Source organism: Culex quinquefasciatus, chromosome 3, assembly GCF_015732765.1.
Source record: "Culex quinquefasciatus strain JHB chromosome 3, VPISU_Cqui_1.0_pri_paternal, whole genome shotgun sequence".
NCBI lineage: Eukaryota > Metazoa > Arthropoda > Insecta > Diptera > Culicidae > Culex > Culex quinquefasciatus.
In genome coordinates, this window is record NC_051863.1 from 167,927,742 (window position 1) to 167,940,034 (window position 12,293).

Here is a 12,293-nt window from a genome sequence, read left to right on the forward strand (position 1 = left end):
GCGAAAGAAGCCCGACGTCAAAAAGTGACGGTTGGAAAATCGATGAAAAAGGAGAGAGAGAAGGGTGGCGTGCCTCAGCGACCAAATTCAAATTGTGGAATTAAAAAATAAGAAATTCAGAACTTAAGAATTTTTTAAGGTATTGTACGATCAGTACCTTGCTGGACTCGGTCGTTGGAAACGACCGTCGGCTCAACGACCGACGAAATAGGTGGCGGGCCAGATGCGGGCATAAAAATGTCAAAACCTCTCCCCCTCTTACTTCGTCTTACCAACCAGCTGCAGCTTTGTTGGCAAACAAACGGAGTACGCGGTCGCGTGATGGCGGCATCGAGCCAGAATTAGGGGTGATCATATGGCTAAAAACACTGGTTTCCTGATCCGGAATATTCAGAACAGGTTCCTCTACTTGGTCATGTTTTGATGGTCAGAAAATATGAAGCAGCAAAGAATGCTTCGGGACCATGGTGTTGGGGTAAGTGTGGTTGCTTCTCATCCAGTCGGCCTGGGTTCGATCCTCGGTTCGATCCCAGACGGTCCCGGTGGCATTTTTTGAGACGAGACGCCTTCCGTCGGAAGGGAAGTAAATGTTGGCCCCGGACTAACCTAAAGGTTGGGTCGTTAGCTCAGTCCAGGTGTAGGAGTCGTCTCCCTGGATCCTGTCTCGGTGGAGTCGCTGGTAGGCAGTTGGACTAACAATCCAAAGGTCGTCAGTTCGAATCCCGGGGTGGATGGAAGCAAAGGTGTAAAAAGAGGTTTGCAATTGCCTCAACAATCGAGCCTTCGAACACCTAGTTTCGAGTAGGAATCTCGCAATCGAGAACGCCAAGGCAATGCTGTAGAGCGAATAATTTTTTTTTTTTTTTTGAAAGAATGCTTCAACAGCACGTTTTTCTAATATGTCTGACGCATTGTAATTGTGAAAAAATTGTTTTTTTTCTAGTTTCCAAATCCGGATTGGCCCGGAACCGGTTCTCAATATTTTTTTTTATTTTGTTTCGCTGTGTAATCATTTTTAACATGTTTAAATTCATTTGAAAATGTATTGGAAATTTTTGTTCCGCAAAAAAAACTTTTTTTATTTTTTTTAAATAATGATTGCTGTAAAATGAATTTTCCATGCTTTTTTGCATTAAAATGTTGAAATTCAGGCTTGTCATTTATTTTTTTATTTTTTTAAGGTTGTTTAATTGTTGACTAAACTCGAGGGGAAGCATAAAGTTTGGGATCTCCACGTGCACTTTGAATTTTTTCAAAAATATTTAAATAGGGTAGAATGGTTTTTTCCAAAGTTTGTGTTGAGAATTTGTGCTGTTCACTACTCCCACATTGCATGTATTTTGTAGATTGCAAATCAGGATTTTTGTTGAATCAACGGTAAACGTCAAAGCAACTTTTTCAAAACATCAAAAGATTTTTGTGGAGTTGAGAAAATTAAGGTTTGTGTCAACCCATAATCGGCGTTGATTATATTCAACGAAAAATTTGTCGAATCAAACCTCGTAAGGCTGATCGTACATAATATGTATTTTTCTGCGTGTAAATATTTTTGAAAAATTCAAAGTGCATGGTGTTTCTGGGGACCCAAAACTTCATGTTTCCCCCTGAAGTTGCGCCTGCGAAGTCATTTCTGTCATTTTTTGTTAGTCAGTGTTATTGGCTAGTATGGAGTTCGGAAGCAGAGGGGTCAAGAAACGGATCCGTAAATCGATATAAGAACAGCAGAACAAAGGAGATGGACCGATTTTGGGGCATTTCTTCACCCTCTCTGGCTTGCTCTCGCCACCGCTGCTGCCCATTTGATTTTTTTTCTTGACCGGTTCCTTCCGAAGTGCATGTACAGCTTATGAATGAAATGGAAAAGGCCGTAAGAGCAAATGCGCCCCTTTCAAACGTTGCTCCAGATTTAGGACCCAATTTCAATTTAGAAAAAAAAATTTAAATTTTAATCATAATTTCCAACTAGTTATGTCGATGAGGCAACTCGATGAAACGATGAAACTAAGTTCTATCCTTTTGGCAACACTTCCTTCCCAAACGTCACAACAAATTCGATTAGCAACCGAAAATTCCCCCAAAAACGTAAACAAACGTGCACCTGAAAAAAAAACGTCTTCGTCCACGGTCTCACCCGGCCCAAGAATGCCATCCAAACCGCCGCCAGCGGCGCCGCGGTCCCGGCTCGGCACCAAGCTGCTCCGAGTCACCAGTCTGTACGACATCACCGCCGGGCAGATTCACGCTTACGTGCGGGGACTTCACTGCCGCATCCGGCAGCAGGCCAAAACCATCCGGCGGCTCCGTCGGAAGGTGGCCGGTTTGGTAAGGTTACGCAAGTTGAAAGCGGCTCCTACGGAGCAGGTTCCGGACGGGGAAGACGATGACGACGTGATGAAGGCACTGGAGAAGGCCGAGCAGGAGGCTAGATCGGCGGAGCCGCTGGACGTGAAGGCCTTCGTGGACGACATCAAGAAAACGGCGGAGGATTTTGACTACCAGAATCGGTACATTTACGAGCCCACTTCCGGGATGTATTACGATCCGGAAACTGGTTATTACTACAATGCGGTGGGTGTTTTGCAGGGAAATTTGACGGAGGACGGATTTAATGGTGTTTTTTTGGTTCCAGATTTACGGACTTCACTACGACGGCCAGCGTGGATGCTACCTCAAGTACAACCAACAGACCGGAGAGTACGACTTTTACTCCCAGGTCATGCCGGAGGAGCAGCTCGAAGAGAAGAAGCCGAAAGTGCGACAAAAGGTGGGTTCTGCCGGATGATTTCCCACCTCAGTTCGTAACGTCTGCGTTGTCTTCACAGGTTTCCCATCAAATTGCGTCCCCGGCCGTCTACTACGACAGCACTGACCAAACCTCCCTAAACTCCCTCGTATCAGCCTTCACCGGCCTGGACCTCGGACGAATGCGTTCGAACGCTCTAGGTAGGTGAACCTCCGGGACCGGCGACCGCTAAGAGGGCCCTTTTCTTTCTTCTCTTGTCCCCCATGCGATACTTCCAGAGCAACAAGCAGAGCAAAGACGCCGTCGCCTTCAAGTCCCGGGACGAGGAACCGGATCGTCGGAGGCGCCGACGAAGCCGGAGTCCCAGGCGGAGGAGGAAGAGGAGAGGACGTCGCTCTAGTCGGTCGACGTCGTCGAGCGGGTCTTCGGAGGAGGAGGAACAGCGTCGTCGGAAGCATCGCAAGAAGGACCGAAAGCGGAAGAAGGACAGAAAAGATCGCGGGAGGAAGAAGAAGAAGAAGCAGAAGGAAGTGTCCGAGGCGGAGGAAGGCGAGCTGGAGGAGAGTAGCAGCAGCAGCAGTGAGGAAAGTTCCGCCGGTCGGGATCGAGTGATCGTGCTGGATTCCTCTAGCGGCGCAGGCGGTTCCGACGGGGAAGAAGATGTGGCCATGTTTGGGGCAAACTATCCAGGTAGCTTTGGGGAGGAACATAATACTAGAAGAACGTTTCTTCCAACTTCCAGATCCAGATACCAGATTTTCTTTTATTTCGCGAGTGCAAAAACTTTTTAGAAGTTGCCGTACTGAAACAATTAATAATTTGGGAGATTTTTGATTTTTAGTTACAAATTAAATTATAAAATTAGTAAAATTCATTAAATTTATAAAATTATATTCATTAATTTTCAAGAAATTAAAATTCATAAAAATTTTAAAGCAGATAAAATTCAAAAATTAAATTCAGTATAATTCATGTAGTTAAATTCATTAAATTCTTATTTTTTTAAAATTTAGGCCGTTGCAAATATTTTTCGAAGTTTATGTCGCCCCTTCGCTTCAAAATTGGTCTGAAGAATCAGGGAGCTAATCATTTTTTTTTTTTTCAAAAAACTTCAAAATTTTTATGAAAATATAAGTTGAATCGAATGAAAAAAATCTAAAATGCATTTTTCTGCATTGATAATCATATTTTGCATGTTTGGACTTGTTTAAATTATTTACAAAGTCCTCATAAAATTTTAAAATGTTTTTAAACTTTACAAGATTCTTAAATTTTATAAAATTCATATAATAATATTACAGTCGACACTCTGGTTGTCAATATCCAAGGGACCGTCGAGGAAGAGAAGCAAAATGAAGACTCGATTGAAATTAGTTTTTTCTTGCTAACCAGCTATGGGAGAGAATCATGGCAACGTCCATCAAACAAAAACAAACTAATGTCAAACGCCTTCGTTTTTCCAAGAAAAATTTCTACGCAAGCAATGAGAAAGTTAAATTATTGACAATCGAAATAGATGTTTAAAGCAAATTGAATCCAAGGGACCGTCGAGGAAGAGATCCTTCAAGCAAGAGAAAATATCGAGGAATAAAGACAATCGAAGTATGCAGTTTGAAGGGACTGAAGAATTCATCTGTACATGGAGCAATATTGACATCGAGAAGATCGACAGCCAGAGAGTCGACTGTAATAAAATAAAAAAAAAAAAAAACATCAAATTTATAAATCTTCTCAAACTCATGAAATGTAATTCATAAAATTCACGAAATTAAATTAATAAAATTCATAAAATTAAAATCAGAAATATCATGAAATTTAATTCATAAAATTCATGATTGTTTTTAAATTCTTAGAATTCATATGATTCCTAGAATATATAAAATTCTTAAAATTCATAAAATTTATGAAATTCATAAAATTAATGAAATTCATCAAATTCATTAAATTCATAAAACCGGAGCGTTTGGTACGGTATGTCCACGCATCCTTCCTTCCCTGTAGATTCTGTCACGTTCTCAGAATCCTCTCTGCGGTAAACACAACGTAGTAGGGCTGGCCGCTTTAATTTTTGTAATACATTTTCGGGTGTTCTCGGATGTACTACAATTATTAATAATGACAAGAAAAGTGCTTGGGGCGTAATCTAATCACAAGACTTTCCAGCATGCTTTCATCGGACTGGCTGCGTTTGTGTTAGATTAGATTAGATTAGATAAAAAAAAATCAAATTATTTAAATGAAATTCATAAAACTTATGAAATTCATAAACTTCATAAACTTATTTAAATTCATAAAATTAATAAAATTCATAAAATTCATAAAATTCACAAAATTCATAAAATTCATTAAATTCTTAAAGTTCATAAAATTCATAAAATTCATAAAATTTATAAAATTCATAAAATTCATAAAATTCATAAAATTCATAAAATTCATAAAATTCATAAAATTCATAAAATTCATAAAATTCATAAAATTCATAAAATTCATAAAATTCATAAAATTCATAAAATTCATAAAATTTACAAAATTTACAAAATTTACAAAATTTATAAAATTTACAAAATTTACAAAATTTACAAAATTTACAAAATTTACAAAATTTACAAAATTTACAAAATTTACAAAATTTACAAAATTTACAAAATTTACAAAATTTACAAAATTTACAAAATTTACAAAATTTACAAAATTTACAAAATTTACAAAATTTACAAAATTTACAAAATTTACAAAATTTACAAAATTTACAAAATTTACAAAATTTACAAAATTTACAAAATTTACAAAATTTACAAAATTTACAAAATTTACAAAATTTACAAAATTTACAAAATTTACAAAATTTACAAAATTTACAAAATTTACAAAATTTACAAAATTTACAAAATTTACAAAATTTACAAAATTTACAAAATTTACAAAATTTACAAAATTTACAAAATTTACAAAATTTACAAAATTTACAAAATTTACAAAATTTACAAAATTTACAAAATTTACAAAATTTACAAAATTTACAAAATTTACAAAATTTACAAAATTTACAAAATTTACAAAATTTACAAAATTTACAAAATTTACAAAATTTACAAAATTTACAAAATTTACAAAATTTACAAAATTTACAAAATTTACAAAATTTACAAAATTTACAAAATTTACAAAATTTACAAAATTTACAAAATTTACAAAATTTACAAAATTTACAAAATTTACAAAATTTACAAAATTTACAAAATTTACAAAATTTACAAAATTTACAAAATTTACAAAATTTACAAAATTTACAAAATTTACAAAATTTACAAAATTTACAAAATTTACAAAATTTACAAAATTTACAAAATTTACAAAATTTACAAAATTTACAAAATTTACAAAATTTACAAAATTTACAAAATTTACAAAATTTACAAAATTTACAAAATTTACAAAATTTACAAAATTTACAAAATTTACAAAATTTACAAAATTTACAAAATTTACAAAATTTACAAAATTTACAAAATTTACAAAATTTACAAAATTTACAAAATTTACAAAATTTACAAAATTTACAAAATTTACAAAATTTACAAAATTTACAAAATTTACAAAATTTACAAAATTTACAAAATTTACAAAATTTACAAAATTTACAAAATTTACAAAATTTACAAAATTTACAAAATTACCAAAATTTACAAAATTTAGAAAATATATAAAACATACAAAATTTACAAAATTCACTAAGTTCACAATATTCACAAAATTTACAATATTTACAAAAATTCTCAAAATATACAAAATTCACAATATTCATTAAATTCGCAAAGTTAAAAAAAAATACAAAATTTACATAATTTATAAAAAAAAATCTCAAAATTTTATATTTCAGAAAATTCTTTACATTCACTAAAAAGATTATGTTCAATCACTCCTGAAAGTTATATGAAGATATTTCATGACTGACTTTTTTAAAAAATGCAAAAATAAAAAACTGACGATTCTTTATATAAAAAACATTTTTTTTTTCATTTTTTAAATTAAGTTTTTGAAAATCGGCCTTCGTCTTGCCCACAGGACCGGTTTAACGAGTCTTCACCATATTTGAGCCAATTTGGTCAAAGCAGTGTTGAGATATCGTGGCACCCGTTTTTTGAAACTGCTATTTTAAGAGCTATACCTCGGCAAATGATACGTCCAAATGTCTCCATATTTATTTTGTTAATAGATGAAAATGTATATGTTAATGCCCTGCAAAAAGATTTTCAAAAAGTTTAAATGTGTGCTCATATCAACCCCTGACATTTTTACACATTTTTGATTTACATGTATGTAACCCCTTAAATTCTCAAACTCTTATTTTTTTTTAATTCTAAAATTCTTAAAAGGATACATTTTTATATTTTAGCTAAGATAAATTTTTGAGAAAATTTGAAATTTAAATTATGTGCAACATTTTCTGGGGAAAACTTTGTAAAATTTGACGATCTCTTCGAAAGAAATATTTCATTTTTTTTTTGGAATCAAGACTATTATTAGAACAGGGTCAAATGTTTTAGGATACGCCAATTTCAAATGTTAGTTTTGATTCCAATGTTTTCATAACATTTTTGTAAAATTTCACAAATGTTTCTTTTTTTAACATTGAAAATAGACCAGTTGCAGTTGCAAGTTGTTGTCCCCTGAAAAATATAAAAAAAATAAAAATTATAATATAAAGATTTTGGGAACTTGATTTTTTTGTGAAAAAAGTTTAATTGAAAAACGCCTATTTTTCCGTGTTTCCGTCCTGTTTTACTCATCAACACCTACAACTTTGCCGAAGGCACCAAATCGATCAGAAAACTCCTTCAAAAGTTACTGATTTTGACATTGTTCGTACCATTTTTGTATGAACAGCTGTCAAAATTGTATGGAGATTTGTATGGGTGAACTAATGTCACAAAATGGCTTTTTTGGTCACAGGGAAGGTCGCCACAAAGTTTGAGCCACGATTTCGTCGGGAATTGCTCTTCACCGAACAATCTTCTCCCTTCCTCTTTGCAGACATTTCCCGCAAGTACCCGCCCTCGCTCCGGATAATCGTCCAGGAAACCAACGTGGCCGCCCTCCGCCGGGGCTCCCTCTTCATCGTAACCTGCAAGGGTGGCAGCCTGGGCCGCGAAGGCGACCACGACGTCATCATTCCGGACATTAACGTGTCCAAGTTCCACCTCAAGTTCAGCTACGACCAGAAGAAGGCCACCTACCGCGTGCTCGACCTCGGTTCCCGCAACGGAACGCTCCTGAACGGAGCCCGGATGGCACCGACCATGCAGGAAAGTGATCCGGTTCCCCTCGCCCACGGGGACGTGCTGGAGCTGAACGGGACGCGCCTTCTCTGCCACGTGCACGACGGAGCCAGCACCTGTGCCAAGTGTGAACCGGGGCTGTTGATGCGGGGTGACGAGATTGGAGGGGCGGCTGCGTCGGGAGGAGGAGGAGCGGAAGACGGCGACAAGATAGTCAACCCGGTTAGCCACCGGGAAGGGCTGAAGCTGCTGCAGAAGCGGTACGGCCTGGAGGATGAGAGTAAGTGCTTTCTAGACAACCTTTTTCCTCTAGATAAACACAAATCTTCTCCTTTTTCACAGAGTACGTTGACCCACCGGCTCAACCCGGGTCCACCTCCGATTACACCGACCGGGCCGCCCATCGGCGCAAAACCAAGGGCAGCACCAACGAGCACGCCAAGGCGCAGGTGGCCTCCGTCGACCAGCACATCCCGGCGGAGAACAAGGGCTTCCGGATGCTAGCCAAACTGGGCTGGTCCGAGGGTCAAACGTTGGGTCGAAACGAGGACGGCCTGCGCGAACCGATTCCGATGGTGGCCAACGTGGGCACCAGTGGGCTGGGGAGTCAGGGCGGTGGAGTGACACCGGCGAGTACGGTTGACGAACGGAAGAAGGCCATCTGGTTGCGCACCCAGGAGCGGTACCAGGCCTGTGCGGATGTTCCGGAGGAGAAGCAGAAAGAGAAGGAGCAGGAGCAGAACAAAACGGAAAAGGCTTCGCTGAGTCAGCAGATTGACAGCGGGAACAAGGGCTTTCAACTGTTGGCCAAGCTGGGCTGGAACGAGGGAGAGACGCTGGGGAAGAACGAGGACGGGTTGAAGGAACCGATCGGACTGTTGACGAACGTTGGAACCAGCGGGTTGGGCAGTAAGCCGTTGAAGAAACCGGGAGGAGGGGAGCAGCCGGTTCGGGGTGGTCGAGAGAAGACCATCTGGAAGAAAAAGCAGGAAAAACGTAAACCTGTGGTGCAAACTGTGAACCTGTTTGAGGCGAGTGACTCGGAATGAATAAACGGAAAAACATTATTGTTCTTGATTTTATTTTGCCGAAAAAAAAACGAAAAATAACATCATTCTCTGGATTGCATCCCTAGTACCGACTTTAACAGTCTTGACATTTACAAAATTCGCCAATCTCTTCTTCAGTACGACGATGATTTTCGCCATTGAGTTGCAGCTGTTATCCATGTGATTCTATCGACTTCGATTAAGTGAAGCGTGATCCCTAATTTTACTGTAATTTTCCCGTTGATTTTTTTTTGAGGTATCCACGAAATGGAGTGTAGCTATCCGTGGCTGTCCTTTGGTCCAGAACTCAAACGATAATTTGAGATTTTTTCTGCTTAAGTGACATGACGATGCGATGCATGCTCCCTAATCAGATGCGAAGGCGCTGTTACAAAATGACTTGCCCGAACTGAGTGTTTGATTTGGATTCCGTGAAGGCCAAGGTTCTACAAGATGTCCAGCACGAGAAGATGCAGAAGTGATGATTTTTCATCAGACTTTCTTGTCAGATATTGCCCAACACATTCCAAGTATGTTTACATGGCAGCTGTGGGTTTGTTTGCATCAGATCTGCTTTCTCTTTCAAGCAAACGCTGTTTTGTCACTTTCTAGCAAAAGTTTTTTTTTATGTCAGCCAACATATTTCGTAGGGGCTGTGACAGCTCGAGCTCGATCATTGTTTGCGTTAGGACACTGTGACGAGCAGTTCGTCATTTTTTAGCTAAAATTAAAAAAATAAACCATGGATAAATTTACAGAGCGGATTCGTTAAATCGAACTTCGCTGCTTTGAATGTCCGCTCATTCGAACGTATTCGAAGTAAAAAGCACTGATAAGTCAAAGTAATTTTTACATTTTGACCCCTTTGTTCGACGATTTCCGAGCTCGTGCTTTCGTGCTTTTGACAGCTTTCAGTCGTTCCAATTAGCGTATTCCGATTCGCTGTGGAAAATTGACTACGGATTTGCGACGGCTTTAAATTATTTATAGAAAATACTCATTGTCGAAACACGGACCACTGTTTCGACCGAGGTTTCAACAATCTCAGACCACCCTCTCCCCTCGTGAGCAATCATAACCCGGCCCGACAATCTTGCCGTTAAGGTGAAGCCATTGAAAGCGACGCAAAATTTATATCTTTGAACGAAAAATCATGACAATGATGGAAGTCTTCACGTCAAATTTATTTTCGTTTTAAATATTGTACGATCAGTTCCTTATTGGACTCGGTCGTTGGGAAAAACCGTCGGCTCAACTGCCGTCGAAATAGGCGGCTGGTCAGATGCGGGCTTAAAAATGTCAACACCTCTTCCCCCAAAGGGCAATTCACTTCTGATACTGCACCAATATGAAGCCGATATTGGAGTCGATACGGTATGCAACCTAGGAATACTGCGCGAGTATTATGCGCGTATGATATCCACGCTGATATTTGGGCTGATATAACCTCATATGCGACGAATATGAGGTCTATATCGTCAATACGGTATGCAGACAATGAGAATATTATGTGCGTATGATACGCGTATGCAGTATACTCGAAGTGATTAACCCCTAGTCTTCCCCTCACTTTGTCTCACCGAAATATAGTACTTTTTCAACAGATTAAAAAATTGGCAGGTGAAAAGCAAAGCTTAAAGCCATAATTTTTCGCACCAATTGGGCATCCCTAGGACTATCCACGATCGTTTCCAACGACCGTTTTTATACAGTCGAGACTCGATTATCCGAAGTTTCGATCATCCGAAGGATTCGCTTTTTATTATTTTTTAACTTTTAACATCAATTTCGAGTTCTGTGACCCCATTTTAGTCAAATTTGAATGGTTGATTGCCCATTAAATCAAAAAATGCATTTTTTTCATATTTCATCACCGCCATTTTGGCCGCCATCTAGGATTCAAAAATTCTAAATAACTTCAAAGTAGTTTAGGGGTCATACTAAAGCTCATGAACCAAAAATTTTTTTTTTCGTGATTCGATTATTCGAAGTGAAATTTTTTCAAGGTCTTCGGATAATCGAGTCTGGCCTGTATTTTAAAAATGTTTTAAAATGTCTAAATGTAAATGTAATAAAAAAATAACAACTGGGTCCTAATCAAGCTTCTTAATTTGCTCATATTATTATTCACAACGATATTTTTTTCAACATATTATAAGTTCTTAAAATTAACTTTCAAATTGTATGAGTTTGGAAAAATTGAAAGACCATATTTTGGAAAAAAAAACTTCAAAGTATATTTTCAACAGGCTTATGTCTCAGACGAAATTGGTCAAATTTTCCCTTAGTTTTGGCCATATTTACCGAAATAATAATTACTAATAAATTTGGTTTGGTCTGAACAAAATTTAATGATTGATTTCCTTAATTCCTTGCGGGGTATAGGGACCATTCATAAACCACGTGGACACTTTTTTGATAATCTCGAACCCCCTTTTTTGTATGGAGCGTGGACAATCGCCATACCCCCTAAAGTGTCCACGTGGTTTATGGATGGTCCCATATCCACGGGCTGAGTCTATGAATTTTCTAATAACAAAATATAATATTTTAACAGGACCGTTTTGTCTTCGTCACTGCAGTAAGGCTATAATCCTGCTCTAAAAATGAACATATCATTTTTACATAATACTTGTAGACCCACCTTCATGTATACATATCGACTCAGAAACGAAATCTGAACAAATGTCTCTCTGTGTGTCTGTGTGTTATCGAAATTGTCACTCAATTTTCTCAGCACTGGTTGATTTCAAAATAATTTAAGTTTCGATAAGTAATTCAAAAGTTAAGTAATAAAATGTGTTTTCGCATATAACCAGATGTTAGACAAATGACCTGAAATCGTACCAAATATTACCATGTTAATTATCATTGGATAGATAATTGAAAACCTTTCCAATGAGTCCCAAACATTGATGATCTGGCAACCCTGTCTCAAGTTATGACCACTTATGTGGTTTTTATATACTTTTTTGAATCCGGATCTCCCTTATTTGTATGTAAACTATGTCCGGATTCATCATCCGACCCATCGTTGATAAGGAAATCGAAAGCCCTTTCCTACGAGTCTTAAATTGTAAAGATCTATGAGAATCTTTTAGTAAGGTGTGAGGAAGGCACCAACCACACAGGTGGATTAAGTTAGTTTTTGACGAAGAACTTCGTCTTAGGGCTCTATACAGAGTAGCAATTCAAAATTTCGCGAAGCAAAATGAAACCGAA

The 12,293-nt window shown here is 37.4% G+C and overlaps 1 protein-coding gene across 2 annotated transcripts; it reads left to right on the forward strand.

The window, feature by feature from the left end:
• Positions 1 to 2,029: 2,029 nt before the first annotated feature.
• On the forward strand, positions 2,030 to 9,089 carry LOC6042006 (angiogenic factor with G patch and FHA domains 1). 2 transcript variants are annotated; one of them, XM_038263897.1, is made up of 5 exons: positions 2,030 to 2,568; positions 2,630 to 2,764; positions 2,823 to 2,943; positions 7,778 to 8,302; positions 8,365 to 9,089. In XM_038263897.1, exons 1-5 carry the CDS (start codon positions 2,143 to 2,145, stop codon positions 9,069 to 9,071), a joined length of 1,914 nt encoding a protein of 637 aa, XP_038119825.1. In that variant the 5' UTR covers positions 2,030 to 2,142; the 3' UTR covers positions 9,072 to 9,089. The 2 variants fall into 2 exon arrangements, with proteins under 2 accessions (XP_038119825.1, XP_038119824.1); XM_038263896.1 differs by lacking the exon at positions 2,823 to 2,943 and adding an exon at positions 3,022 to 3,433.
• Positions 9,090 to 12,293: the final 3,204 nt, after the last annotated feature.